The sequence below is a fragment of the Macrotis lagotis genome, chromosome 6, assembly GCF_037893015.1.
Source record: "Macrotis lagotis isolate mMagLag1 chromosome 6, bilby.v1.9.chrom.fasta, whole genome shotgun sequence".
NCBI classification, from domain to species: Eukaryota; Metazoa; Chordata; class Mammalia; order Peramelemorphia; family Peramelidae; genus Macrotis; species Macrotis lagotis.
The window spans coordinates 106,536,033-106,555,596 of record NC_133663.1 but is presented as its reverse complement, the minus strand read 5'-3'; the positions used below and the strand labels follow the sequence as shown (position 1 = coordinate 106,555,596).

The 19,564-nt window shown below is 33.7% G+C and overlaps 1 protein-coding gene across 10 annotated transcripts in view; it reads left to right on the top strand.

Annotated features, from left to right (window-relative positions):
* The window catches only part of DIAPH3 (diaphanous related formin 3), a 543,832-nt gene that overhangs the window by 206,623 nt on the left and 317,645 nt on the right, over window positions 1–19,564 (top strand). For all 10 annotated transcript variants that reach the window (XM_074191775.1, XM_074191779.1, XM_074191781.1 and 7 more), the window contains 2 exons: window positions 5,605–5,700; window positions 8,331–8,425. In XM_074191775.1, coding sequence (XP_074047876.1) covers window positions 5,605–5,700; window positions 8,331–8,425 — 191 coding nt within the window. The remainder of the gene's footprint in view (window positions 1–5,604; window positions 5,701–8,330; window positions 8,426–19,564) is intronic.

The following is a 19,564-nucleotide window of genomic DNA, read 5'->3' as shown; positions in this document are numbered from 1 at the left end:
AAATTCACAATACAGAATAATAAATAGCATTGTAGATTTAAAACATGAAATAGAACTTATTGCCAATCAGTTGACATCAATTCAATTAAATACATCTATGAGTTATCTTATACAGGAAATCATTTTATTCATTTTAATCCTTTTGTCAAATAGTATAGACTGCTTGCATTCAAGACTGATATAGAATAATTTTCACCTAATTATTCTTTTAATAAAACTCTTGTGTCTCTAAATATCTTGGAGTAATTGCATATCTTTTCCATTAAGATCTAATTTACTAAGAAAGGTCAAAGATAACAATTATCCTTAAAGGGAACACATTTCACTTAAAATGAGACTAAAATAAATTCAGTCACATCAGAATCTATTTTTACAAATGGTATTATACATTTGTAAAAATTTCTATAGAACTGATTGTCACTCCCTTGACTTTCTTCTTTACAATTGAACATAATCTTTTGTTAGGTAATACCAATTAATTGTAATTCTGTTTCCTTTTTGGATTCTTGAAAATGTACAAAAACACACGTTCCATTTAAATTTCTTTTTTATTTTGACTTTTGCTTCCTCTTTAGCTAAACAGTTTTGTCCTTTCATTCAGAGGAGGAAATATAGTGCTATGGCAAACCATTTCCCCCCCAGATTAAAATTGCTTTATTTTCAAGTGGTTCCCTAATTTAAACATAATCAAGAAAAAAGTTAATAGTAGGCAGTTAAATTGCAAGCTGTAAATTCAGTTTTTCTTCAGTTTGTAACTTCACTGATAATACTTTTAAACTATTCGGTGTATATATTTTTTGTTTTAGTTAGTGGAAGTAATCTTTTTCCTGACCACTAGAATAAGAACTCTATTACTCTTCAAGGAAAGAGTGACAAAAGGTCTTAGTGCTGTTTTCATGTTATTTCCACAAAATCTTAATATTATTTTTCCTTAAAACATATTTTTGGGGTGGCTAGGTGGTGCAATGGTTACAGCACCATCCCTGGAGTCAGGAGTATTTGAGTTCAAATCTGGCCTCAGACACTTAATAATTACTTAGCTGTGCGGCCTTGGGCAAGCCACTTAACCTCATTTGCCTTGCAAAAACCTGAAAAAAAAGCATATTCTTCATAGTGGTACCTCAATTCACTAAGATAGTCTAGCATTTATATAAATATTTTAAAAACAATTTAGAAATTCACACCAGAGAAATTTCATTTGTCACAAATTTAGTCTACTAATAGTTTACTATGCCAAAAATTTCTACAAACATGAAAAAACCATTCCCTTTCCTTTTATCTTTCTTGCCTACCTTTTCAGCTGGCTAGAGTTAGAAATGCAGAAAGAGAGAGGGGGAGAGAGAGAGAGAGAAAGTGTTTCCTTTTAAATACTTAGAAAGTTCTGCAGAAAAGTTGTCACTCTTTTTATCTACTTTTATCTTTGATTAGACCACAGGGAAAATTCAGTTGGATTTACTAAGACATGTATTAAAACAGACAATGCTGACTACATACTATATATTACACAAATATAAAACACTTAAGTCAAAGCAGAGAAAGGCTAGACATATAAAAGTCCTGACTGATGAAATCTTTGCTATTTAATCCAGAGCAAGTGATTTTTAGTCCAAAACCAAACTACATTAGATCAGACCAATCTACAAAATTAATCAGATGGGAAATTGCCAGTTCTCACCTGTTTGAGTAGAAATACTGCACCAACTTTAGAGATACCCCAAACAGAAGAGCCTGTGACATTCCCAGATCTTGACCCCTGGAATTCTGTGGGTCCATTTTCTGGGAATCCCATCATCTGGTGTGGGTATAATTACTAGCTATAATTGTCAGTGCCACAACAAACCGGAACTATTACTAGACTCAATCCCAAACTCAAATCAGAGTTCACCAGTACAGAGGAGGAGAATCCCCTAAGGAACAAGAGGACAAAACTTATATAAGTTTCACTTTAGGCAAGAGGTGAATTGAGTATGGGGGTACCTCTTTATTGGATAGCACTGTTTTTAGTGACTTGCAGGCTAGGAAAAGGGGATATGCTATATCCACACCTGCTGCTGGATTAGTAATAGTAAAACTTCATAAGGATTAGCTAAGTTCATAAGCCTGCCTGCCATAATAAGTCTTTTGCTTCAACAGTAAGATGTTGGAGATGGCAGGTGTTTGGGAAGTGGTATTTGGGGCAGGGGGAGGTTGTGCTATAGACAAGGACAGAAATATGATAGAGGAAATACAAAGTGGAGTTTTTCTAGCTCTCTATAGTACTCAGTAACTACTAAGTATTTTGAGAAGAGAAATGTAAGATGGTTTTGGTATTTCTTTAAAGGATAAATTAAAGAAAGGAGACAAATTTCAAAGCATAACTTCTCTACCCATTGTCCTACTTGCAGTTCTTCACAACTGACCTTCCAGCTCTCATCTTTTTATCTTTGCTTTTACTTTTCCTATGTTTGCAAATAGTCTCTTTTCTTGCCTCTGAGTTGAGTTGATCTGATTCTTTCAATGTTTAACTCAAATCCCATGATTTTGAAGGACTTTCTAGGATCCCTCAATTGTAGATGCCTCCTCTAAAATTTGCTACACTTCAACTGTATAAATCTTATATGTGCCTATTATATGCTTTTTCTCCGTTTTTCTGTAGAGTTGCTGGTTGATTTGGTATGTATGATAGCATTGTGTCAGTTCATTGCTGTCTTTACAGTTTGTCAGCAATAAATTTCTACTGCAATAGATTGATGTAAGGCATTTGGCCTAGAAGTCTTTATTGTTGCATTAACTAGAAGTTCATTGCATTTATGCGATATCACAAGCAATCTTGGGTTTTTAGAGACTTTTTTCACTTTCATTTGTATTTGTTAATTTCATTTTCATTACTAGTTTTGTATTTCCTCTACTTTGTCATATAAAATTTTCTAAAACAGTTTTTTTTTGGTTTGGATTTTTGCAAGGCAGTGGGGTTAAATGACTTGGCCAAGGTCACGCAGCTAGGTAATTATTAAGTGTCTGGGGTCACATTTGAACTCAGATTCTCCTGACTTCAAGGCCAGTGCTCTACCCACTTGCACCACCTAGTTGCTCCTCTTCTTTGTTTTTTTTGCCAAGCTTAGTTTTCTCTTGGAACACTTTGGTCCAGTCATATTGCTAATATGTCTACTAATTGTCTCACATGTCTTCAATAATTTTCCTCCTGTCCCCCTGTCTCTTAGAATTTCTGACTTCTATCAAGATACAGCTGCTTTGAAGTTTATTTCCTGATCAGTTTTGTTGGATTTTTCACAGGTTCTGTACATGAATGGATATATGGACAGACATCTTTATATACATACACGCAAACATGCAAAAACCCCCCGTCTTTCCTTAACTCAGAGTTTCTGCCAACTAGTCCTGAACAATTCATTCATTCATCCATTCATTCATTCATTTATTTTAAGATAGATTTTATTTATTTTGAGTTTTACAAATTCCCCCCCCCCATTCTTTCTTCCCTCCCCCACCCCCACAGAAGGCACTCTTGTTAGTCTTTACATTGTTTCCATGTTATACATTGACCTCAGTTGAATGTGATGACAGAGAAATCACAGCCTTAAGGAAGAAAAAGAAAGTATGAGATAGTAAAATTACATAATAATAATATAACTTTTTTTTTTCTAATTTGATGGTAATAGTCTTTGGTCTTTGTTCAAAGTTCATAATTCTCTGGATATAGATGCTATTCTCCATTGCAGTTAGCCCAGAATTGTCTCTGGTTGTTGCTCTGAAGGGATGAGCAGGTCCATCAAGGTTGATCATCACCCCCATGTTGCTGTTAGGGTGTATGTGTTTTTCTGGTTCTGCTCATCTCGCTCAGCATCAGTTCATGCAGTTCCTTTCAGGCTTCCCTGAATTCCCTCTCTTCTGGTTTCTAATAGAACAATAGTGTACTGAACAATTATTGATCCTTAGGCTTTTTTTTTTAATTTGGGAAACAAACTGAACATGTTAGGACACTCAAATTTAGCATATTTTTTTTGAAGAACATAAAAAATCTTTAACAAAATGCAAAAAACAGATGCATACAATATTTGATTGTTTTGAATCATTGTCTTGATCAGAGTAGCCAAACCTTTTACAGCTGATTATTCTTACAATATTGATGTTATTCCTATTCCTGCTCACTTCACTTTATATGAGTTCATATATAAGTCTTTTCCAGGTTCTTCTGAAACCATCCTGCTTGTCATTTTTTATAGCACAACAATACTCCATCATGATCATTCATCTCTGCTTATTTAATCATTCCTTAATGATCATCCCCTTGATGGCCAATCTTGGTTACCCCAAAAATTACCACAGAAAGAATATCACAAGTGAGATTTAAGCATAATTTTTCATCAACAAATCACTATAAATTTTTATACTTTAGCATATTTTTTATAATACTTTCAAATTAAGTTTTTTTTAACTTCCATCAAAATACATGTAAATACAATGTTATATATGTGTTAGAACCAATTAGGAAACAGTTCAAATTTTAGGTCTATTTATTCAATTTCAATTCAATTGAAATTCAAAGATCTATTTATGTGTACTTATGGGTGGTTTATATCTTCAGTTCCCTTTTTTAATCACAGAACATAATAAGGTAACCTTATAAATAGCCAACATGCTTTCATTAAGCACCTTCTACATGTCAGGTACTATGATAAGACATAGGAAATTCAAAAATAGTAAAAAAGACAGTTTCTGCTCCAAAGAAATTGTTGTGCTTATTTTTGCATCCACACATATATGATAATTATCTATCAATACTTATTTTGATGAGGAGGGAGGGTATTTAAATTAAAGACAGATTTCAGTGCCGCCATATAAATTGTCCTAAATTTAAATTGTTTTTGATATATTCATTTTGTTTTTCAAATTCAAAGTAACTAATGATAAATAACTTATAAACAATAATTGGTGCTAAGTTTTAAACTTTCAGAAAGCTTTTTAAGCAATATTCCATAATGAAATATCATGTATTATAAAGTTTTAAAATTCATTGATCTTCAATTAGATCAAAATGTCTACTATATAAGTTTTGAAGTATTTCACATAAAGGGGGAAAAAGAATAATAGTAAAAATACTTATTTTACTTAGTGACTTAGATTTTTATTATTTATGTATAGAATTATGAGACAGTAAAGAAAATTTAGCAATGCAATTAGATAGCAGAATTTATTAGCTCTTCTTGTTTATTGTTATTGAGTTGGCTAAAAATGTCCTTGCAACCTCAGAGTAAAACTTGGTTTTTTAATGTTATCATTTACATACATCCATATGTATACACATGATGTATGTAATGTGCATGTCTGATCCTGCACATCTTTCTGTATCTGACAAAAACGTATACCTAGTATGACTCACCTAAAACTAAATAGAATAACTGAAACATTGGTATAAGATCTCTTTTATTTTATGTCTATATATTAAATTCCTCAATTGATTTTAAAAAGTAGTATTTTTTAGTTTAAATGCTCTCAAATTGCTGACTTGGTAATGAATAAATGTTTTTATTTCTTTGATGCTTAAAAGATGATTTTCTTCTGTAGGAAATTTATTTATTTACTGTAATTATTTTCCATTTGCAGAGAAAAAGGAAGAGGAGGATTTTGTAGAGAAGAGAACAATAAAGAAAAGAATTAAAGAATTGAAAGTTCTGGATCCCAAAATTGCCCAGAATCTTTGTAAGTATCAGATAATGTTATTTTCTCTTTTCTTTAAATCCTGTTGTAAATTTCTTCAATGTAGGTTCACACATTTCAAAAGACTTGCTTTTTCTCCCAGGCAATTTAAGCAGTTAAATTTCTGAACCTTAGAAATGGTAAGGAAAGATTTAAAGAATGAAATTAAGCTTACTATTCCAAAAGAGGTATTACCTTTTCTAAGCATTCTTAGAATATATATATTTACCAAAAGTAGGCTAAAAGAATAATATATTTTAAAGATTTATTTCTATAAGTGACTTAAACCTTCAAATCTTACTTATAGACAAAGAACGGAGGAACTGTAAAGAAAATAAAAAATGCATAGCAAGATAATTACTTTATTCCCTCTAAAAGCTTCAAAGTCTTTATTGGGGAAATATTGAGATATTATATTATAGTATATTACATTATTATATCTATGTTAGACATAATTATGGTGCTAAAGCAGAGAGAGAGATAGATGGATTGTTCATTGAAACATTGATTTATAAGAGGTCAAATATCTTTATATTTTATATCTAAAATCATATATGCCAAGGGAAGAATCGCTATATAGTGAAATTTTGTGAAAGGACTTAGAAGGGGGAGGCTAGGTGGCACAGTAGATAAAGCACCCACCCTGGATTCAGGAGTACCTGCCAAATAGGTCTTAGACAATTACCTAGCTGTTTGGCCTTGGGCAAGCCACTTAATCCCATTTGCCTTGCAAAAACCTTTAAAAAAAAAGGACTTAGAAGGTAAAAGGGGAAGTAGTATTACTCCTTTTAACAATCTCATGTTTTATTACATTGCCTTTATTCCACAGAGTTTATAACTTGTGTAATCTGACATAATAAAGAATGAAAAGGGAAATATAATTGTGTCTGCAGTGTTTCATAACAATCTAGTAATTAGTTTTCTTAATCAATAAATCAGTTTGCATTGCTTTTATTCTTCTTTTACAATATAAATGCCCTGAGGAAGAGGGTGGAAGCACACAATGATAAATGTATATTTTGAAATTCTTCTCTCTTTCAGTAAATCTAAATTCTAATCATTTTTAATAGATTAACTACAGTAGAAGTTTATTTAAAGGAAATGGTCAGGTATTAAATAAATATAAAATAAATTAAATTAAATAATTAATAAAAAATAAAATAATAAAAAATTAAATAAATACCTCAAGCAATTGACAATAAGGAATTTCAAGATACGTTTCCATTTTTTTGGAAACTTAGAATTTAAGAAAAAAATTAATGACTTTTAAACTTTACTAACTGCTAATTTATTTTTGCCAATTATAGAATCTTTGACATTTGAATATATGATAAAATTTTATGTTGAATTTAGACATTTAATAACATCAGTCTTTCAGAACACAGTTCCCAAATGAATTCACATAAAGTTATCTGTAAAAGCCCCTTAGTAATGAGAAATTAGCTGTCATAAAATTTATTTTTCTGTTACATGGAAGAGCCATGGAATGATTTAGGCTTTTTTTTGACTTAATATGTAAAAATAATGTAGTAGATTAGGAGTTATGAGTAGAAGAGCCTCACAGAAAACAGGGAATAATGACAGCTTCTTATAGAAAATAAAGTTAGGACAAGAATAAGAAGATGAAAGAAGTGCAGAGGTTTGTTGTCATTTGGTGGTAACAAATAGAATGATTTGACTTAATAGATAGTGAAATCATTATTACAGTTCAGTAACTAATATACATTTTCATTCTTATGTTGCCAAGTGCACATTAAAATGATTTTATTTAATATGTATAATGTATTTAGGTTTGAATACAGTAGCAGTAATATATATCCTGCCTCTAAAAGAATTCCATGAAAATTGATTTAAAAATTTGAATGGACAGTGTAGGGATAATAATCTATAAAAAATTCATAATTGTTAAATAGTTAATTTAAGATACTGGACAAATGAGTGATTTTTGTATTTTGGATTGGTGTGAGTGAATAAGGAGGAAATCTGAAAAGTGAAGTTGAGAACCTGCATTCAAATCCATCTTTCAGTTAGTACCTACATATCCTTGGAAAAGTACATATTGTTGAAGCTTCAAAAAATAAGAATGTCTTGAGGACTTGGGGGCTCCTGAGTTTCCTTCTATCTAGATCTAGTTCTTTGATATTTTTACAAGACCAGCTTAATGAATTAATGGGTTTTTATTTTTTAAATGATTATGAGCAAATCTTAAAATATTTATGTTAGGGCCATGAAAGAAATATTTCTGTGTGATTAAAATCACATTTTATGGTATTAAAAATATACCAAATCTCATTATTCAGATGGATTTATAATGCATCAGATTTTTATCACATTAAAATTGTTCTTTTGTTTTGTGATAACCTGTATGTAAACCTTAAGTTTAATTCTCCAAGAGTCTGCAAAGGAAAAATAAATTAAGAGCATATGGAGTTTACTAGTAAGTCCCAGAACCGAAAAGGATCCAAAATAAATGCTTAGGAAGAGCTCTCATCTTATAATTCTATTAGATTTGCTTGATTCTTATGTCTAACATGGTACCTTTTTGATAAATTCAAAATAATATCAGACTTTCTAATTCATTATTTTTATTTGCTTATCCTTTTTTTTCTCATTATGTATTCATTCTCTTTCAGCAATCTTTCTGGGTTCTTTTCGTGTGCCTTATGAAGAAATAAAAATCATGATATTGGAAATAGATGAAACACAATTGGCAGAGTCTATGATTCAGGTAAACAAACTGAAAAATAATTTTTACACTGCTATAGCAGTGTGTGCTTTATTCTTATTTAGTTAAAGTTGTCTTTACTGGATGCCCTTACACAATGTAGCACTATCCGTTGTTTATTTAGCCCCTTAATTTATTTGCACAAAATTTTATATTAGATTCTCTCTCTCTCTCTCTCTCTCTCTCTCTCTCTCTCTCGGTTTTTGCAAGGCAATGGGGGTTAAGTGGCTTGCCCAAGGCCACACATTTAAGTAATTATTAAGTGTCTTAGACCAGATTTGAACTCAGGTACTCCTGACTCCGAGGCCAGTATTCTATCCACTGTGCCACCTAGCTGCCCCATTAGACAATATTTTGTTCATCAATCCATACAATTCTACTTACTATCCATATTATTTTAGGATATTGTCATTTTTAGTCTAAGGATTATTTTTAAAATTACATTGATAGTTAGTATTCAAGATATTTGTATAGTAACAATTACTTTCCTAGTAGAATTGACTTGTAGACAGGAGAGTTCAGAAGAACTTCTACTGATATTTCAAAGGTTTTAAAAAGTGTCTCAATTAATCAATAAGAATTTATTAAAAGACTGCTTATGCTAGTCACTGGGGATAAAAAAAGACAAAAATGAAAAAATTCTTGCCCTTTAGGAGTTTATATTCCATTGAGACAACATATACACGTGTATGTATGTATATATATGTCTGCAAATACAAAATGTACAACAGTTAAGTTTTAGGGAAGGACACTGGCAAGAGGGCATAAAGAAAGCCCAGTAGAATGGATTTTTTTTAAAGCATCATTGAGGTACTCTCTATTGATTAGGATAACTTTTACAAAGTCATATTAAATTTTTCAGTGGCTTGTGTAATGTCAGCATGATTGATCTGGAAATTAAAGTCGATTTTCATAATGCCTACGTATTAGTTTCATAAGACAAATAAAATTGATTGTTTTCACCATATGTGGAAAAATATTAATTTTCTGACATCTCGGTGATAATGGAATGTACTTTTTTTAATAAAAAAAGTTTTTATTTATTTTGAATTCTACAATTTTGCCACTAATCTTGCTCCCCCCCCCCCAAGAAGGTAGTCTGTTATTCTTTTAATTGTTTCCATGATATACATTGATCTAAGTTGAATGTGATGAGAGAGAAATCATATCCTTAGGGAAGAAAAATAAAGTATGTGAGATGGCAAAATTACATAATAAGATGATATTTTTAAATTATTTTTTAAATTAAAGGTAATAGTCATTGATCTCAGTTGAATGTGATGACAGAGAAATTATTTCCTTAAGGAAGAAGCACAAAGTATGAGATAGTAAAATTACATAATAATATTATAACACTTTCTTTTCTAATTTGATGTTAATAGTTTTTGGTCTTTGTTCATAGTCCACAGTTCATTCTCTGTTTACAGATGGTATTCTCCATTGCAGAGAGCCCAAAATTGTGCCTGATTGTTACACTGATGGAATGAGCAAGTCCATTAAGTGTGATCATCACCCTCATGTTGCTGGTTGGGTGTACAGTGTTCTTCTGGTTCTCATCTCACTCATCATCAGTTCATGCAAATCCTTCCAGGCTTCCTTGAATTCTCATCCCTCCTGGTTTCTAATAGAACAATAGTATTCTATCAAATACATATACCACCGTTTATTAAGCCATTCCCCAAATGATGGACATTCACTTGATTTCTAATTCTTGGTGTTCTATCACATACATATACCAACGGTTTCAAAAAGTTTCTGGGTCTGCCTTGGAAGGTAGAATCCCATGTATTTTAAATTTTCTGAGGTTACTTTGAGTGGGATTTCTCTTTCTACCTCTTTCTGCTGCATTTTGCTAGTCATATATAGCAATGTTGAGGATTTATGAGGCTTTATAGTACTTTATAGCAATTTTGCTAAAGTTTTATTTCTCCATATGAATTTACTTAGAACTTTTTCTAACTCATTAAAATAATTTTTTGGAATTTTGATTGGTAGGGCAGTAAACATGTAGCTTAGTTTTGGTAGAATTGTCATTTTTATTATATTAGCTCGACCTATCCATGAACAGTTGGTCTTTGCCTAGGTATTTAAATCTGATTTAATTTGTGTGAGAAGTGTTTTATAATTGTTTTCAAAAAGATTTTGAGACTTCCAAATATTTTATATTGTCTGAGGTTACTTTGAATGGGATTTCTCTTTCTAGCTCTTCCTGCTGTATCTTGCTAGACATATATAGAAAAGTTGAGGATTTATGAGGGTTTATTTTATAACCTGCAACTTTGCTAAAATTGCTAATTGTTTCCCGTAGTTTTTTAGATGATTTTTTGGAATTTTCTAGGTAGAGCATCATGTCATCTGCAAAGAATGAGAGTTTTGTCTCTTCCTTCCCAATTCTAATTCCTTTAATTTCTTTTTCTTCTCTAATTGCTGATGCTAACATTTCTAATACAATATTGAATAGTGATAATGGGCATCCTTGTTTCATACCTGATCTTATTGGGAATGCCTCTAGCCTATCCCCATTGCATATAATGCTTGTTATAGATATTGCTTATTATTCTAAGGAACAATCCATTTATTCCTATGCTCACTATTGATTTTAGTAGGAATGTATGCTGTATTTTGTCAAAAGCTTTTTCAGCATCTATTGATATAATCACATGATTTCTGACAGATTTGTTATTGATATAATTAATTATACTAACAGTTTTCCTAATATTGAATCAACCCTGCATTCCTTGGATAAATCCTACTTGATCATAATGTATTATCCTAGTGATAACTTGTTGTAATCGTTTTGCTAAGATTTTACTTAAGATTTTTGCATGTATTTTCATCAGGGAAGTAGGTCTTCTCTGTTTTACCTCTTCCTGGTTTAGGTATCAGCACCATACTGGTGCCATAGAAAGAGTTAGGCAGAGTTCCGTCTTCACCTATTTTTCCAAAGTGTTTATATAGAATTGGAACTGGTTTTTAAGGGAGATGAGTGTAGACAAGGGATGGATACAAAGGTACAGAGATATGAAAAATGTGGTCATTTGTAAGGAAAAGTAAGGGAGGCCAAAAAGAACTACTGAATGCATGAATGACAAGTTAATTTTCCATGTGCATAGCATTAAACTTGTTTCTAGGGAAATAAACAAAAAAAGGAAGAATGGTCATTTCCTTAATGGCTCTTATGTTCTGGTGGAGAGAGTGTACATACAGGGGAATAATGACCTGTCAGGCATAATTTGGTCCAGAAAGTTATTAGCATGGTCAATGGGATAATAGGGTAGTAAATTGCTCCCATCAAGAGACAATGTCAGAGTTTGCTTGACCATCGTTCATGCTTTTTGAACTGTTGAGGACAAGGAAGGAACTGATACCAGGTGGTTGAAAAGCTGTGGACAAGATGATGGGAGAACAGATAGTGAACGGAGCATGATAACTGACTAACAGAGGTTGTAACCAATAAAAAACAACAACAACAAAACCCAGGACTTTAGGATAGAAATTTCTCTAGTGGTTCAGACAAGAGGTGATAAGAGTTCTACTCTAGGACATGATAGAGAAGGGGATGGTTTTGAGAGTTGCATTAGTTGTAATAAGAACAAGATTAAACAAGTAATTGAACCTGGGATGAATGAGAGTGATGAGTTGAAGATGAAACTGAGTTTTCCAATCTGAATTATTAGAGTGATAGTTTCCTTGAAAGAAATGGATGACATTGGGAAAAAGAAATTAATTGTATTTTGATCATTTGACCAGGTTTGACCATATTTGAAATTTGGGATACATAACAATTTTTTGGCAATTGCCTGTAGAATCTTGGATTGTTTGTGAAATAAGGAATCAGAAGCTTTGTAGAGATGCTTATGATTTTCCTTGGCATTCTACCTGTGAAATATTGCTATGATTTTGTATGAAAAGAAAGTAGATTTCCCATTCAGAAAATTCCTAGCTTCAAGATAAAACTTTTAAAAAATTAATATTTCTTTATATGTACACATTTGTGTATATTATATCAAGAAATACTAATTTATATTTTGCAAAGTGAGAAAGATTATTTCTGTCAGGTACAAAATTCTAATACTTTAATTAGACATAAGAAAAGTTCATAAAGAATTTCTAGATCAGGGGGCAGCCAGGTGGCGTAGTGGATAAAGCACTGGCCTTGGAGTCAGGAGTACCTGGGTTCAAATCTGGCCTCAGATACTTAATAATTACCTAGCTGTGTGGCCTTGGGCAAGCTACTTAACCCCGTTTGCCTTACAAAAACCTAAAAAATAAATAAAAAAAAGAATTTTGAGATCAGATATTATGGAAAGCATTGCATAAACTCTTTGTTGACCTTGGCACCATCTGCAGAAATGACACTTTGACCAGACTATTGAAACTTTGAAGGTGAGTTGTGTATCAAATCTGGAAAGGTAGGGTTGGAGCCAGAGAGTGCACAGTTTTCACAGCTATACAGAGACGAACTTTTATAGCTGTACAGAAGAATTTATATTTTAACCTATTGACAAGAGAGTTCACCAGAGTTTTTTTGAGCTAGACAGTGAAATATTCACTTTGTTAGCTGTGTGGAGTATGTATTGAAGGAAATGATGCTAGTTAGAAAGCTACTCAAATGCTTAGACATATGGTGATGACAGCCAGAGGTTGGACATATTTTGAATCAAAAGACAGGTACAGATGCAACACATGCCAAATACGGTGTACGTTATGTAAGTGTGATTGACAAGATTTTCAGCTGCTTTTATATGAGAGACAAAAAAAAGTGAGAATAACCTGAATGGTTATGATAGTATGGTAGTATCATAAGCAGAAACAGCAAAATCTAAAATAGAGGTAGCTTTAGAATAAAGTTGAGTTTTGGATATTTTTTTAGCTTGAGGTAACTATGGTACTATGTCCTCCTTGGAAATATCAAAAATTAGCTGGTAATGCTGAAATGAGGCAATGAGATGGCTCAGTGGATAGATCATTGGGCCTGAAGTCAGGAAGTTCTGAGTTCAGATTTCACCTTATACACTTACTAGCTGTGTGACGAAAACCCCATGGTAGCATGAAGAGTGGGACGTACTTGAATGCTAGCTTGGAGTTGAATGATCTATTTGGCCTGGATATATAGATTTGGGGCATCTGAGTCTGTGGGAGTAAAGAGGACACAAAAAGACATAATCAAGAGAGTTAAAATGATAGAACCTTGCTATATACCCTCAGTCAAGGGGCTGAGTATGGTCCAGCAAAAGAAACTGAGAAGGAATGCCTAGACACAGCATCTCAGAATAGATGATAGTCAGTGGTATCAAATTATGCAGTAATGTCAAAAAGGATGAGTACTGAGAGGAGGTTATTAAATTTGGCAATTAATTGTGTGGATGTGAATACCTTGGGAGAAAACCAAATGATAATTTGAGGGAATTGGAAGGTGGAAGAAATGGTTTGGTAGACTTGAGGAAAGAAGAGCAAGTTTTGAAAAACTTTTGTGACAAATGCTATAGAGTGTCGATTAAGGAAGAGTGAAAGTATTAGGGAGGCAATTAGTGAATAGAGTATTTAAGGGAAATCATAAAGATTTGGTGTGAATCCTGTTAAAGACACTGAGATCTTTTAACCTCTCTGGGTGTCAGTTTTCTCATCTTTAAAATAGGAGATCTGGAATTGGTGACCATTAAGATTCCTTTCAGCTTAAATCCATAATCCTATTATCACTTTGTGACAATGAGGGAATGCTTGAGATGAAATAACATAATTTTGTAGCATGATTAGTCAGCAGTATTGTAGATAAGAATGGTGCATCTCATCAAAGATGAACAGATTGGACTATGAATTTGAGAATGGAAAGTAATATAGAATATCATTTTTAATGAAATAATAAGTTAGAACTCAGATGAAAATAGAATAGACATTTTATATCAGATTTATTTGGTAATGAAATATTCTATGACTTTATTTTTTCCTTATAAAATAAGGTCTTGTGATTTTTCCAGGCTTGTATAGTGTGAGAATGACAGGTGCTTTGATGTAAAAGGACTAGTATATGACTCCTCAGTTAATAGCACTTCCTTGAACAGTTTTTTACCACTTAGTGTACTATCTTATCCATGTGTCTCATCTTCTTTGATGGATCATAAATTCCTTATTAAAATTATGAAGCAGTACAATATCTTCTTGTATCTGCCTTTTCTGTAGGGGTTAGCAAATTCATTGGATGTGGGAAACACTTGTTGAATGAATATTTTTTGAACAGCTTTGTTTCTTGTGATTCTAGACATGAATGTCTCTGCTATTTACTTTTGATATTTAGCTAGAGAGAGAGCATATCTCAGAGTACCGATCTTTTAAACTTTTTACTGCATTTGGATTTTAATATATGTAAAACCTTCAATTAAATCCATCATTTTCAGAGTTCTCAGATGTTTTATTAAAAAACCCTGATCCTGAGGGGTGGAACCAAGATGGTGACAGGAGAAGAGCTTCTCTTATGTGCTCTCTCACTATAATCTTTCAAACCTCATAAAGACTAACTAAATTTTCAAGAAACAGATCCCACAGAGGGAACCAGTGAGGCAATTCTCCAGCCCAAGGTAACCTGGAAAATAGTGGAAAGGCTCTGCTCCATGTGGTTAGGGGGCAGCTGCCAGAATGTACTATCTTATCGCTGGAGGCAGTGCCAGGGTGCCCAGGAGCCACGGCTCCCAGGAGCGGGGCCAGTTTCCTGATGTACACCCCGGGGAGCACCGGGCACAACTTGGAAGATCAGCAGGAGACCTCTGCCATAGCGAGGAGTAAAGCCCAGCTCTCAGGGCACTTGGTGAGGGGGGGGGCGGGCGAGGTAGCCCAGATCCAGGAACTGGAAGCAGGAGGAGCCAGTGAGCAGGAGTCACCAGGCAACAGAGTACTCAGCCTAGGTAGGGGATTGGAGAGACACTTCCGAGGTCTGTCCTCTGTGCCTAGAACAGGACTCTGGGGCTCTGACCATATTCAGATGCTGATCACAGTCTAGGTCCCCCATGGAACAGCAGACCCCCCCCTCCACCTCAGCCCCATGGCAGAGGGGTGCATTTGTAGTTATTCACAGACCAGGAGGGCAGTCAGAACTTCACACACGGAGATCCTTGTGGGGGGGGTGTCCTAATAATGCTGAAAAGCTCAGGAAGCACCCCCAAAACGAGGTGCAGACTGGGGAAATGAGTAAACAGAGGGAAAAAAAGAGGAACACCATTGAGAAATACATTGTCTATGATCCCAAGAAGGATCAAAATACTCATTCTGAAGATAAGAAAGTTCAAGCTCCTACATCTAAAGACTGCAAGAAAAATGGAAATTGGGCTCAGGCTATGACAGAGCTCAAAAAGATTTTGAAAATCAAGTGAGGGAGATAGAAGAAAAATTGGGAAAAGAAATGATAGCGATGCAGGAAAACATGAAAAAGGATTCAGCAGCTTAGTCAAGGAGATCCAAAAAAAATGCTGAAGAAAATAGCATGTTAAAAACTAGCTTAGGTCAAATGGGTAAAACAGTTCAAAAAGTTATTGAGGAGAAAAATGCTTTAAAAAGCAGAATTGGCCAGATGGAAAAAGAGATAAAACAGCTCTTTGAGGAAAACAAATCCTTCAGATGTACAATGGAGCTGAAGTAAGCTGCTGACTTTATAAGAAGTCAAGACACAATACTTCAAAACCAAAAGAATGAAGAATTAGAAGAAAATGTGAAAAATCTCATTGAAAAAATAACTGATCTGGAAAACAGATTCAGGAAACATAATTTAAAGATTATTGGGATACCTGAAAATCATGATCAGGAAAAGAGCCTTGATCTCATTTTTAAAGAAATCTTAAAGAAAAATTGCCCAGATATCCTAGAAGCAGAGGGCAAAATATAAATTGAGAGAATTCACCAATCTCCCCCAGAAGGAGATCGAAAAATAAAAATAACCCCCAGGAATATTATAGCCAAGTTCCAGAACTCCCAGGTCAAAGAGAAAATATTACAAGTAGCCAGAAGGACACAATTCTAATATCGTGGTGCTGCAGTCAGGATCACACAGGACTTAGAAGCAACTACATTAAGGGCTTATTGGGCTTGGAATATAATATTCCAGAAGGCAAAAGAGAGTGGAATACAACTGAGAATCAGCTACCCAGCAAAACTGAAGATCCTCTTCCAGGGGAAAAGATGGACTTTCAATGAAACGGGAATTTCAGATGTTCCTGTTGAAACAACTAGAGCTGAATAGAAATTCTGACCTTCAAATACAGAACTCAGGTGAAGCGTAGAGAATGGAGGAGAAGGGTAAAAATATGAGGGACTTAATGATGATGACCTGCATGTATTCCTACATAGAAAAATGATACTGATAATACTCATATGAAACTTCACATTTAATAGAGCAGGTAGAAAGAGCTTATACACACACACACACACACACACACACACACACATATAGATAGATATAGATATATTACAATGAACTTTTGCAATTGATATGAACTACTTATATTCCTGCATAGAAAAATGATGCTGATAACATTCATAAGAGACTTCTCATTTAATGGAGCAGGTTGAAGGAGCTTTTAGAGATGAAGCTCAGGAGAGTGCTGAATTTGAAGATATAATATATTGTAAAAATGGAGTCAATAGCTAAAAGGGAAATGTAAGGGAGTAAGAGAAAGGAGAGGTGGAATAGGCTAAGATATTTCATATAATAAGATTTTTTTTATTACAATGAACTATTGCAATGATATGGAAGGGGAAAGGTGAGGAGGAATGAGAGAACCTTCGCTATCATTAGAGGTGGCTCGGAGAGGAAACAGCATATATACTCAATGGGGTATAGACATCTAGAATAAGATGGAGAGAAGGGAGACAAGAGGAAGGGAGGGATGGGGGAGAGAATTGGACCATGGAGAAGAGGGGTCAGATATAACACATTTTATTTATTACTTCTTGCAAGCGGGTGGGATTGAATGGCCTGTCCAGGACCACAGGTCCAGGTGGTTGCTGGGCCTTAGGGGTGGTGTGTAGGCTTGGGGCCGCTTGGCCCCAGGGCCTGTGATCAGTCTGCTGTGCCACTCAGCTACCCTACAGCACATTTAAGAAGAGGGACAGAGTGAAAGGAGAGAGAAAATATAGCATATGGTAGTGGGAAAATATGAATGGAGGGAGTTGCGATCAGCAATGACAACAGTGGAAAAATATGGAAGTAGATTTTGTTATGGACTTATCATGAAGAATGTGATCCACCTGCAACAGAGCTCTTGGTGTTGGAACACAGACTGAAGCACATTCATTATTATTATTATTTTTTTGGGGGGGGGTTGCGGGGCAGTTGGGGTTGGGTAGCTTCCCCAGGGCCGCACAGCTGGGTGATTGTTGGGTGTCTGAGGCCAGATTTGAATCCGGGTGCTCCTGATTCTGGGACTGGTGCTCTGTCCACTGCACCACCTAACTGCCCCTATCATTATCATTATTATTACTATTATTATTAATATATTATTATTATCTTCATCATCATCATCATCATCATCATCATTATTTTATTTTGTTTTTGTTTTTGCAGGTAAGGGTGGCTCTCCCAGGGTCGCACAGCTGGGTGATTGTTGGGTGTCTGGGGCCGGATTTGGGCTTACCTGCTCCTGATTCTAGGGCCGGTGCTCCATCCACCTTTCTTCCCTTATTATTATTATTATTATTATTATTATTATTATTTTTTTTAATTTTAATTCTAATGTTTTTCTCTTTATTGCTCATGAGGGTCTATATTTTTGGGGGCGAGGGAGTATTATTATGCTTGCTCTTAAACAAGAATATTTTAATAATTTATAAAAATAAAATGTACAAAAATAAAATATAAATATATAATATATAATATTTATATAAATATAAATAAAATAAATATAATCAACCCCCCCCCCCCCCCATATCCTTGAGGATACCTTGGTGTTACAGTAGATAGAGCACTGGCCCTGGAGTCAGGGGTACCTGAGTTCAAATTTGACCTCAGATACTTAATAGTTACCTAGCTGTGTGGCCTTGGGCAAGTCACTTAACTCTGTTGCCTTGCAAAAACAAAAAAAATGAAAATAAAAACCATCTCCTCTTTTATGATAATTTATGAGCCCCAAATTATTTTGATTTATTGTGGAATAAGGTTTTGACTAAAAAGTGCACTTCTACCAGTATCAAGTTGGATTCAGATATAACTATTTCTTACCTTTCTCACCTATTGAAATGCTTGTCAATATCTAATTTTTGTTGGATTCATTTAAGTGTTTTTCCCACACAAATACAAAATCCTATTTTTGTTTCTTTTTATGTTTTACAAAACAGAAAGCAGCCTTGAGAGAGTAGGTACATGTCATTTTCCAGAAATGTTACATATCATAGTAATGTCTTAATCATCTGTACTGTTGCAACTTTATTTTTAAATGGTATTTAATTGTTAAACTTGCCAATTAAGAGGTATCTGATTATTTTGGAGTATGTAATGTTAATTGGTAAGATTAATTGCCATCATATTGAAAGGGGTTAAGAAATAAGAAAGAGTAGATAATGGGAATGTGATATTATAGGTGGTTCATTCCAATTGTGTGTCTGTGAATACCTTGGGAGAAAATGATAAATTTCGCCTAAATTTATTGTTTCATTTCTTTTCTTCAGATTTTCATTTAAAAAAAAAATAAATGTAACAAAGGGTCTTAGGGACTTGAACCTATTAGATCTTCTGGAATATCTGAATGGTACTAGTGGAAATGACTTTGGGAATTAACTAAGACAATTTAACTGCACAGATACTTCATATATGTATTTTAGATATAACACATAGATAGATGTATATCTATCTCATACTTTAAATAACTTTTGATAATTCTACTCTCTTCTTCCCCTTTCCAGTATTGTATCTTGATTTTTTTAGGATAAATGTGCTAAATATTTATTTGCAGTAGGAAGCATAATTTTTATAGTATATAACTAGTATAGGTTAAATTGTGATGATAGGATCAAATAATATATATAACAGTTGTAGATAAAATTTTTTTCCCCCTAAGTTGCTGAAAGAACATATAAAGTAAAAGATAACTGCATCCACAGACATAATAATTTTCAGATGGCCCTTTGACTATGAGATGGTAACTTCCTTTTACCAATTAC